The sequence below is a fragment of the Salvelinus namaycush genome, chromosome 13, assembly GCF_016432855.1.
Source record: "Salvelinus namaycush isolate Seneca chromosome 13, SaNama_1.0, whole genome shotgun sequence".
Taxonomy (NCBI): Eukaryota; Metazoa; Chordata; class Actinopteri; order Salmoniformes; family Salmonidae; genus Salvelinus; species Salvelinus namaycush.
The window spans coordinates 846,758-858,661 of record NC_052319.1 but is presented as its reverse complement, the minus strand read 5'-3'; the positions used below and the strand labels follow the sequence as shown (position 1 = coordinate 858,661).

Here is an 11,904-nt window from a genome sequence, read left to right as displayed (position 1 = left end):
TTTCAACCACTCCACAAATTTCTTATTAACAAACTATAGTTTTGGCAAGTCGGTTAGGACATCTACTTTGTGCATGACTGTCACGGCATTCATCGGAAGAAGAGGAATCGTCAGACCAAAATGCAGCGGGGTACGTGTTCATCTTTATTCGCTTAACTGACTGAACACTGAATACAAAATAACAAAAAGAATAGCCAAAACAGTTCTGCAAGGTGCAACCAACACTAAACAGAATATAACCACCCACCACTAACAGTGGGAAAACAGGCTACCTAAGTATGGTTCTCAATCAGAGACAACGAAAGACAGCTGTCCCTGATTAAGAACCATACCGGCCAAAACATAGAAATACAAAACCTAGACATACAAACATAGAATGCTCACCCACATCACACCCTGACCAAACAAAAAATAGAAACATACAAAGCAATCTACGGTCAGGGCGTGACAATGACACAAGTAATGTTTCCAACAGTTGTTTACAGACAGATTATTTCACTTAGAATTCACTGTATCATAAATCCAGTGGGTCAGACGTTTACATACACTAAGTTGACTGTGCCTTTAAACAGCTTGGAAAATTCCAGAAAATTATGCCTTGGCTTTAAAACCTTCTGATAGGCTAATTGACATAATTTGAGTCAATTGGAGGTGTAACTGTGGATGTATTTCAAGGCCTACCTTCAAACTCAGTGCCTCTTTGCTTGACATCATGGGGAAATCAAAAGAAATTAGCCAAGACCTCAGAAAATAAATTGTAGACCTCCACAAGTCTGGTTCATCTTTGGGAGCAATTTCCAAACGCCTGAAGGTACCACGTTCATCGGTACAAACAATAGTGCTCAAGTATAAACACACCATGGGACCACACAGCCGTCATACCGCTCAGGAAGGAGACACATTCTGTCTCCTAGAGATGAACGTACTTTGGTGCGAAAAGTGCAAATCAATCCCACAACAACAGCAAAGGACCTTGTGAAGATGCTGGAGGAAACAGGTACAAAAGTATCTATATCCACAGTAAAATGAGTCCTATATCGACATAACCTGAAAAGCCGCTCAGCAACGAAGAAGCCACTGCTCCAAAACCACTATAAAAAAAACAGACTACGGTTTGCAACTGTGAAGCACAGGGTGGCAGCGTCATGTTGTGGGGTTGCTTTTCTGCAGGAGGGACTGGTGCACTTCACTAAATAGATGGCATCATGAGGAGGAAAATTATGTGGATATATTGAAGCAACATCTCAAGACATCAGTCAGGAAGTTAAAGCTTCGTTGCAAATGGGTCTTCCAAAAAGACAATGACCCCAAGCATACTTCCAAAGTTGTGGCAAAATGGCTTAAGGACAACAAAGTCAAGGTATTGGAGTGCCCATCATAAGGCCCTTACCTCAATACTATAGAAAATGTGTGGGCAGAACTGAAGGAGCAAGGAGGCCTACAAACCTGACTCAGTTACACCAGCTCTGTCAGGAGGAATGGGCCAAAATTCACCCAACTTATTGTGGGAAGCTTGTGGAAGGCTACCCGAAACGTTTGACCCAAGTTAAACAATTTAAAGGCAATGCTACCAAATACTAAGTGAGTGTATGTAAACTTCTGACCCACTGGGAATGTGATGAAAGAAATAAAAGATGAAATAAATCATTCTTTCTACTATTATTCTGACATTTCACATTCTTAAAATAAAGTGGTGATCCTAACTGACCTAAGACAGGGAATTGTGAAACACTGAGTTTAAATGTATTTTGCTAAGGTGTAGAGTATATACACTTCTGACTTCAACTGTAAATGTTCTACTGTATTATCTTTCTCTTTCTATATAACACTGCCCACTTGGGGCTCAGATAAGTTACTGCGGTTGTGTCTGGCAAACAGTGTGGGCCTACAGTGGAGTCTGATCAACATTACTGATATGGATGGACATTCATTGTATCTATCTGAGGAATACCACACGATCTTGAGCACCACAAAAGCATAAGATATTATTTATTTCCATTTCTTTTTTATTCAAAATTAAATGGTTTTATATCAACACACAGTCATCACATTAATCAAAAATAGAGGGGAACCCTTATTGTGAACAACGGAAATAAAAAATGTGAACCACTTGGTAAAAAAAAAATGGATGTCATTGACTCTGATAAAATGAATTGAGGGACATAGTTACATTTAGTACATGGTGTTGACATATTTTACATTTATCAATAATCAAAAGGTAATTTGAAGAATAATGCAGGAAGTGTATATACAAAAAGTATAATCAACATTGTCTTATTTTTCATTCCTCAGCATTGTGATGTTCCAAAGCTTTCTATTCTTTAGTCAGAGTCTCTGAAACTATGAAGTAATATTCAGCTGTCCATTTCGAGACATATTTTCAAGCCAGTGTCCATGCTGTCTAATACTGTCCTTATATGCTCATGTGTTTCTGCTTTAGACCAAGTTGTCACTGTATTTGCATGTGGCAAAAAACGTGTCACTGTATTGTAGTGCAGAGCGATAAGTGGTTTTTGAGATAATTTTTTTAACCAATCACTTTTTTTAAAACATTAAATGCATTTATAAATAATGACATTAAAATATTTTTGATGCCATCCACCTGACACGGACAGTGGGTTGAATGCTGTAACAACACATAATAAAATAGTTCATAAAATTGTTAACTACCATGATGGTAGTTTGGTAGCCCATTACTGCCATCATTATTAACCATAACTTTACTTTAATAAAATATTTCAGTTGTGTATATTACTTCGTTTTTGATGACTTTATGACTTTTTCTCATTCCATAAAGTCATCATCTCATCTCTGCTCAGGCAGTAGCAGCCAGCCAGACAGCCAGCCAGACACCCATCTAAAGTTATCTCTGTGCATCCCATTGAACAAGTCATCCTTTTTAGCTAGGTGAGTAACTAGCTGGCTGACAAAATAATTGTATTAGTTGTTCAAAGTAGATAAGGCATACTTTCAAGACTGCTTATTACCAACTACTACAACTATCAATTGGGTAGAGCTACCTGACGAACTGCCTCTATCCTTCTCGTCTATGTGTATCCGCCTCTGTCCGGGACTGGGAAGAACAGGCGCAATGGATTATGGTAAGTGTAGTTAATTACCACAGTTCTGTGCTGAACTAGGTTGAATATTTGCCTGGCATCCCACATAGTTATTAGGTGTGTTTGAGGGGTAAAGCGAAAGCAACCGACTGTAGACGAAAGTTGAGGAGTGGTCGGAGGAGGTGCATCTGTGACAACCAAAGTCAGACACTAATGTGGTTTTCCAACAGCAAGGCTCAGATCAACATGGCAGTGCTGCCATTGTTAATAAAAGTTTTTCTTTGTGAGTGTGTGTTCTGGGGGTTGGAGCCATGTTTATTTCAACAATTATAAACTGCAATCAGTGAGAAACAGCCTCAAGTATCAAATTCATTTGAATTACTCAACTGTATACATGAATCGTATCAACATTTGTTCCTATTTCAATCATGTCTTTGGTCACGTTTGTGTGGGTCAATGACAATAGATCCTCCCACAATGCAGGTGATGGCTGCAGACTGAAGTTGGTCAAGAGCATATGTTTTGTAAAGTATATGCAGTCGACACGTAGGCGCAACGATGGTCATCGACTTGACAAAAGTGATCCGCTCAAATGCGCCCATTGACTACGTTTCTCTCATTAATGATTTAATTTCTCTCTAGAGAAACAGCACGTTGAGCTCACAAAAAAAAGCAGAACTATATGGAGTTCAAGTAATTGAACGGATGTCGGTCAATTAGTTGTTTAATAACGGGGATTTTTTTTTACGGTGAATCGCTCAGCACTACTGTATTGGCAAAAGGCAGAAACAGCTTGTTACCTTGGTGGCTCTATTTCCAGAGGGCGTGAGATACCTCTTTAAACTGTTAATCAGTTATACAGTTATAGTTCAGTCTATCTCCTCAGACATCCTCTTGCAATTTACTGACGTGAATGTCTAACAATCCAAAGGTTGCGAGTTCAAATCGCATCATGGACAACAGATAAGCATTTTAGCTAATTAGCAACTTTTCAACTACTTATCACTTTTTAGCCACTTTGCAACTACTTAGCATGATAGCTAACCCTTCCCCTAACCTTAACCCTTTAACCTAACACCTAAACTTAACCCTAACCTTAACCCCTAACCTTAACCCTTTAACCTAACTCCAAACCTTAACCCTTAGCCTACAGTAGCTAACGTTAGCCACCTAGCTAACATTAGACACCTAGCTAGAATTCATAACATATCATATGTTTTTCAAATTCATCACATATAGTATGTTATTCAAATTGTTTGCTGGTTGTTTGCACACCAGTCTGTTTGCTGGTCATTGACTAACCAGTCTGTCGGCTGGTCGTTGGCTCAAAGGTTTGTTGGCTGGTCGTGGGCTCACCGGTCTGTTGGCTGGTCTGTTTGCTGGTTGATGGCTCTTCGATCTGTTGGTTGGTCTTTGACTCACCAGTCTGTTGGTTGGTCGTCACTCACCTTTGGCCATTCTGTTGGACACACTGTTCGTACCTAGTGCTGTTGAGGTGGATCTTCTTACCATCTACGATGTCTCTGGATGACCCCTCGGGCGATGTCCGTACTGCGCTGGAGAAGGACACGCTCACCTGCCTCTTCAGGATCTTCAGCACCTTCCTCTTGTAACCCTTACAGGCAAAGAAGTAGATGAATGGATCCAGGCAGGAGTTGAGGTTCATCAGACAAACAGTGAAGTGTAAGGAGATCTGGAAGGCTGTGAGTTCAGCACAGTCTGGTGTGTAGATCAGCTTTCGGATCATGTATTGGAGGAGGTTGATGTGGTAGGGGCTGAAACACACCACGAACACCAGGGAGACGCAGCAGATCACCCCAACGGCTTTGCGGCTGCGCCCCGACTTGTCCGTCAGGTGATTGGTCTTGGCCGAGAGGCGGAGTTTACAGCACAGTATGGAGTAGCACAATAGGATAGTCACCACGGGGACTCCATAGCCTAGGAACACGGCGCCGATCAGCATGTAGGCGATGTTGGGCACCTGTTCGAAGTTGGGATACTCCATACAAGTGATGAAGCCATCAGACTCCACATGAGTCATGGGCATGGAGAGGAGGGGCAAAGTTTGCATTAAGACCAGCAACCACACCCCAACGCAGATGAACCGGACATTGGAGACCTTCCGGAAGCGTGCGAACCGGAGCGGCAAGACCACAGCAATGAATCGGTCCACACTGAGGCAGGTCATGAAGTTGACCCCGGCATATGTGTTGATGTAGAAGATCAGCCCTGTGATCTTACACAGGGTCTCCCCCAGGGGCCAGTGGAAGCCCAGGGCGTAGTAGATTATCCGTAACGGTAGTGACAGCGTGAACAGGATGTCGGAGATGACCAGGTTGGCTGAGTAGAGCGTGGTGGAGTTCATCTTCTTTAGGTTGGGCCGGATGACATGCAGCGCCAGGGCGTTGCCCAGCAACCCCACGGAGAAGACGATGCTGTAGAAGAGGGGCATGAGGACTCGGGCGTACTCCAGGTGGTCATACAGAGTCGTGCAGGTGTTTGAGTCATTGAGGGTGGGGGTAGGGGTGGGGTTTGCATGGGTGGAGGTCCTCATCACCTCCATCATTGGGCTAGTGGCTATTGTGAAGCTAGCTATAGCCGTAAAAAGAAGAAACATTGTTTGCATTTAGATTTACACATGACTATTGACTGAATGAATATCAGAGGAGGCTTGTGGGAGGAGCTATAAAAGGACAGGCTCATTGTAATGGCTGCAACGAAATGAATGGAGCATAGTTAAACATGTGGTTTCCATATGATTGACGTGGTCGATACCGTTCAATTTATTTCATTCCAGCCATTACAATGAGCCTGTCTTCCTATAGCTTCTCCCACCATCCTCCTCTGATGGATATAGATGTATAGGTACACATAACTACATCCTGTATAAATTCATGTCTATAGCATGTATCCATCCACAGTTTTTTTTATGAGTAAAAATCACAAAAGCTGTGATGAAAACAGGACGTTTGTTTCGGTACAATTTTATAAATGCAGACACATAATTTGTTTGTTTGACATGGTGGGATCTTTTTGTGTCAGCAAAATTAATTATGTGAGAAATAATGCAATTATTGATATAATAACCATCATTTCGAAGTTAACTTGGAGTCACACGATGATATGGTGTGTGTTCCTCCGACTACCGAGGAACACACAGTTAATTAGGCTACAGATGAAATAAGTTATGATGAACTTCACAGGGTGGTGAAAGTGCATAGCACAGGAGTTTGGTGGCACCTTAATTGGGGAGGATGGGCAAATGGTAATGGCTGGAGCGGAATTGGTGGAAAGGTATCAACAACATCAAACACATGGTTGCCATGTCTGTTTGGTGGAAACACCACTGGTGGGAACATTTGCATATTTTCTTAATACAGATTTTTGAATATTTGCATGAAAATGTGTCGCCAATTGGTTGGAAACCTAGCTAGTGAGAAGGATTTGGCTTGTAGTAATGTGGATATTACATCCTACTGCTTGGCACTTATTGTGTCCCGTCCCCTATTTAGAGCGTGATTCGAAGTCACAGCTATGGAACTTGTTACTCTAAGTATGATTTTGCATGAACGGATCAGATGGGTATCTATAATGAGAAATTCTGGTTTCAGTAAGGAAGTAAAACTATTCTTTCTCAATGTGTTTGGATCCTGACCTCAAAGGTCTGAAGGAGATAGCTGCTTTCTACATAAGTCATATCGGTAACACTTTATAGTAACTTTATTGAATAAGCTTTAAAAACCTCTTAAATGTAACTAAATGTAATCAGAAATGTAATCTACGTATGTATCATGAGAGGGCCATAAACAATAACTAGTAATCCTGCATACTCAGAGAAAGTTTTAAATCTCACTTTTCTGGTAATTTTTTAAATAAATTGCTCAGGTATATTCACTGTTGAGGACACAAACTCAAATAAACAGTACAAATATAATGAAAATATTAGGTATTTTAAATGATGTATGAATAAGGCTTGAAACAACATATATTTTTTCTAAATATGGAATAATTAATTTATAAAACGACTAACTATAAGATTCCACTTTACTTATTACTGTAAAATACTTAGTGTTAAAGAAAATGTGCATATTTTCTAAAGGTCTCTCTTAATCAAAATGTCTGCCCCCATCGCTGTGGACGTCTCACAGAGCTCCAACTTGGCTTCTAGAACTCGTTAAGAACTCATCTTTAATCTCATATTAATGTTGTCCGTCTATGACAAACAGAAAGTGATTTTTGTTTAAAATCTATGAATTATTTTAAATTACTGCTTATAAATTGATCTCTGAATATGCTACAGCAACTCTCCTACGGCTGTGAAGTAGGGTTCAGCTAGGAATAGACAGCCTGAAGAGCGAATTAAATGGTAGGAGGGACATGCCAGCTTCAAGTGGTGTCAGATTTCACATCCTGCTTCACACAGGCAAATGAGACATACTCCTATGTCCGTGAGAATCAAGGCTACCGCTCAATGCAAGCCATTTTGATCTACGTGTTTACAGATTGATTTATAAGAGATTTATATTCATGTCGGTCGGAACCGGTACCAGAAGTGTGCAGGTCCCGTAAACAGGGGACTTTACATCGAAGTGACTTTAATAAATGTTTATGTAATGCTTTATACATTATTGTAAATGTTGCTCAAAGAACGGAAGGATTGTATATACATATTTTATAAATGTTTACAAATATATGTGTTAGTAGTTTATAAATCATGTATTAATGCATATTTATGATAGTTATTAAGAAGTGTTACTATAATTTGGATAAAAATTGTATTTTGATATTCTGCTTAACACTTAAAACCAATTGACCTATTCTTATTTCCCAAAATATATCAGGTCATTGCGTCTGCTCATATGGCATAGGAATCAGTATTGTCACATGTGAAATATAACAAGTAATCACATGAAAATATCTACTCTTTTGCCACCTAGCGGTAACATATGCACAGTGGGAAGACTCCAGTGTAGATGCACATTTTAACCAGTTTTGTTTCACTAAATGCATTCATCCATTTTCATGTGTTCAATATTTTTAACATGCTAAATGACCCATTTCAAGGATTGTTTTGTAACACTTTACTTTGAAGAAATTTGACATATGCATTCACTCCCATTGCAGGCTAGCGTATTTATTTGACCCATCTACCATTAATATCTATACAAAGCACATGCAGTTGACTTGGGTACAGCCAGAGTCAACATGATGGAAGTCTACAAACAATACAAGGGGTTTTCACAGCACACAGCTGCGGTGGTCACGTCACAGGACAAAATATTGGTGTTGAAAGACACTTGCACACTAGGAAGTCGACATCCCTATAGGTCACTCATACACTAGGAAGTCTACATCCCTAGGCACCCAGCCCAACCATATCCGTGTTTAGGAAAGTCAAAATGCGTGACCCTAGTCACAGCCCAGACATGAGACTCCTATCTAACAGAGCAGACTCAGGCTGGAAAATAAATATGTTTCCTGACCCATTAACACAAAACCAAAGCCAAAGCCAAGGGCTCTGGGTATTTCATTGTGAACTGCGGTTACAACTTTCACACAAGGTCAAATGTCTTTCGTCTTTTTTTAAATAGACTTTTCCTTTTTTCCTTTGTGCAAATGCTACAGCTTTTTGTCTAGAGTAAGAACATGTTAAAAACAGTGTGGCCCCTGTAGAGGTCCTATAATTTGTTGTTCTATATGTAATTGTGTGGTGGCCACAGCATTAGAGTAAGGCGTCAGAATGAGTCATTTAAGCATTATGGGCCCCAACATCTTAACCTCTAGATATTTGAGCTATATTGTGAAACATGCCATCATATAGTTTCAGTATAAGTTAGCCACCTGCTGATTGGCTGTTGTTGACTTTGAATAGTGTTGTCTAAGTCTATATTATTAAGTTATAAATTGGCCTGGTTTAACAGCCAGGTCTCAATCATTCAACAGAGTTATTTTGGTATGAGCTGTGTAAGTCGTTTGATAATGTGAACCTAATGATTCGTTGACTGTACATTGAACCTGAGAAGAACATGTTGTTCGCCATAGTTTACAGTTCTCAATACGGCAACTTTTGTTTTGCAGCAATTGTTTGATTTTGAATTTCGCCTCCCAATGTTTTCCCTATTCTAGCTGTCAAGTTGAAGTCAATATCAAGTTGAATAAATGAGAATGCATACAAAATCAACAATTGATTAAACCAAACCACAAACGTGGACTTACCTAAATCAACCTTATTTCTGTATTCTTCCAAAGTGTGAGAGGTAAGCAGGATAGTTCCTCCTTGGCATGAGACTATACTTGTCCTCTCAGAGTTCAGCAAAGACCACGTTGCCCCAGGCTTTTAGAGCAGAGTGACACATAGTGGCAAATAGAGAACTAAGATTGAGTGGCGGGCTGGCTTTCGTAACCATAGTGACATCAAAATAACCTGTGTTACTGTTTATGCTCTTGAGTTTGTGGATCTCTCTGCTCTTTCTTTATCCCTCTCTCTCTCTCTGTCTCTCTCTCCCGCTATCTCTCTCACTCGCTCGCGCTCTCTCTCCCCTACTGTCTCTGTTTTTTGGTTAGGTGAAACTAGCACCTGCTGATGCCCACAAAAATCAAGCTGTCACATATATCTACACTTTTAATGTTTTTATTTTGGTCTGTTTTTAAAGAATATGCTGTAAAGAATATAAAGATGGAACAAAGTCTCAGACGTAGTTTTGTAACTTACTACTTGTGGTAGCCATCTCTTTTATAATTATAAACATATTGCACATTTGTTGATAATAATTGTATAAATAATGAATGTCAACTTAGGTACAACTGATAGATAACCAAACAATAATTGATACATTTTGCTATCAGCTCCGCTGAAGTCATTAGGTGTTTTGTTCATAGGGAAGTTGGAACTAAAAGTCTCTGTTAGGAAAAAGTGATCTGGCCAACGTGCTGTGACATGTGTACAGTATGTGTACCCATGAGAGGATGTGGTTTCAAACTCATGGCCTTATATCTTGACATTAATCATTGACATTTTCACATGTTCCTACTTTTTTCTTTCAAAGTAAAGTTTTGTGGTCTGGTATGAGTTCTCTTTCACGAACATCTACCTACACACATAGACACATTTGTGTAAGCCTGCACGCACATTCACGCACACACATGGGGTGTTTGCGTCCCTCGCCTTTGCAACCATGCACATGTTGTTGTTTTGCCCTAACATGACACAGCTGATTCAAAGCTTGATGATTAGTTGATCATTTGAATCAGCTGAGTCATGCTAGGGCAAAAACCTTCATTTGCAACCCTTGGGGTCTCAAAGACCGAGTTTGGGAAACCCTGGCTTAGGGTAAGTAAATTGGCTTTTCCCAACAGTGATGAGTAGAGTTGTAATGACATGTTTTGGGATTTAAAACTAGAAGCCTTAATTGAAAAAATAGTGTTTTAGCTAAAAAGCTAAGGGATGAGGGTGGAGAAATGTAACCACTCATTCATAGACGTCTATATTAGGTTTGAGCCAGCAATGCATGTTAAAGTGAGTTTTTCCCATATTCATTTCTCTGTCAATACTCCATAATACAGAAAGAAACCAGTTGAGAACTACCATTTAACTTCTTATGGCTGCAGGGGCAGTATTGAGTAGCTTGGATGAAAGGTGCCCAGAGGTGCCCATAGTAAACTGCCTGCTCCTCAGTCCCAGTTGCTAATATATGCATATTATTATTAGCATTGGATAGAAAACACTCTGAATTTTCTAAAACTATTTGAATGATGTATGTGAGTATAACAGAACTCATATGGCAGGCAAAAACCTGAGAAAAAATCCAAACAGGAAGTGGGAAATCTGAGGTTGGTCGATTTTCAACCCACCCCCTATTGAATACACAGTGGGATATGGATGAATTTGCACTTCCTACGGCTTCCACTAGATGTCAACAGTCTGTAGAACCTTGTCTGATGCCTCTACTGTGAAGTGGGGCCGAAGAAGACAGGAATAAGTCAGGTCTACCATGACCTGACCATGCTCTGACCATGCACGTTCACATGAGAGGGAGCTCTGTTCCATCGCACATCTGAAGTCCATGTAATTCTCCGGATGGAACGTTACTGAAGATTTATGTTAAAAACATTCTAAAGATTGATTCAATACATCGTTTGACATGTTTCTACTGACAGTTATGGAACTTTTTGACATTTCGTCTGCTTTTAGTGAACGCGCTTCCTGACTTTGGATTTGTTTACCAAACACGCTAACAGAAATAGCTATTTGGACATAAATGATGGACATTACCGAACAAATCAAACATTTCTGGTGGAAGTGGGAGTCCTGGGAGTGCATTCCGACGAAGATCAGCAAAGGTAAGTGAAGATTTATAATGTTTTTTATGAGTTTTGTTGACTGCACAATTTGGCGGGTAACTGTATGGCTTCCTTTTGTGGCTGAACGCTGTTCTCAGATTATTGAATATTGTGTTTTGCCGTAAAGCTTTTTGAAATCTGACACAGCGGTTGCATTAAGAACAAGTGTATCTTTAATTCTATGTAAAACATGTATCTTTCATCAAAGTTTATGATGAGTATTTATGTTATTTGACGTGGCTCTCTGCAATTTCTCCGGATATTTTGGAGGCATTTCTGAACATGGCGCCAATGTAAACTGAGGTTTTTGGATATAAATATGAACTTTATCGAACAAAACATATATGTATTGTGTAACATGATGTCCTATGAGTGTCATCTGATGAAGATCATCAAAGGTTAGTTAATTTTATCTCTATTTCTGCTTTTTGTGACTCCTGTCTATGGCTGGAAAAATTGCTGTGTTTTTCTATGATTTTGCGGTGACCTAACATAATCTTTTGTG

At 39.8% G+C, this 11,904-nt stretch overlaps 1 protein-coding gene across 1 annotated transcript; it reads right to left on the bottom strand.

Annotated features, from left to right (window-relative positions):
- Positions 1–4,418: 4,418 nt before the first annotated feature.
- On the bottom strand, positions 4,419–9,378 carry LOC120057819 (G-protein coupled receptor 183-like). Its single transcript, XM_039006282.1, has 2 exons — positions 9,276–9,378; positions 4,419–5,651 (listed from the first exon to the last, which is right to left on the bottom strand). Exon 2 carries the CDS (start codon positions 5,623–5,625, stop codon positions 4,504–4,506), a length of 1,122 nt encoding a protein of 373 aa, XP_038862210.1. The 5' UTR covers positions 5,626–5,651; positions 9,276–9,378; the 3' UTR covers positions 4,419–4,503.
- Between the last annotated feature and the right edge of the window lie 2,526 nt (positions 9,379–11,904).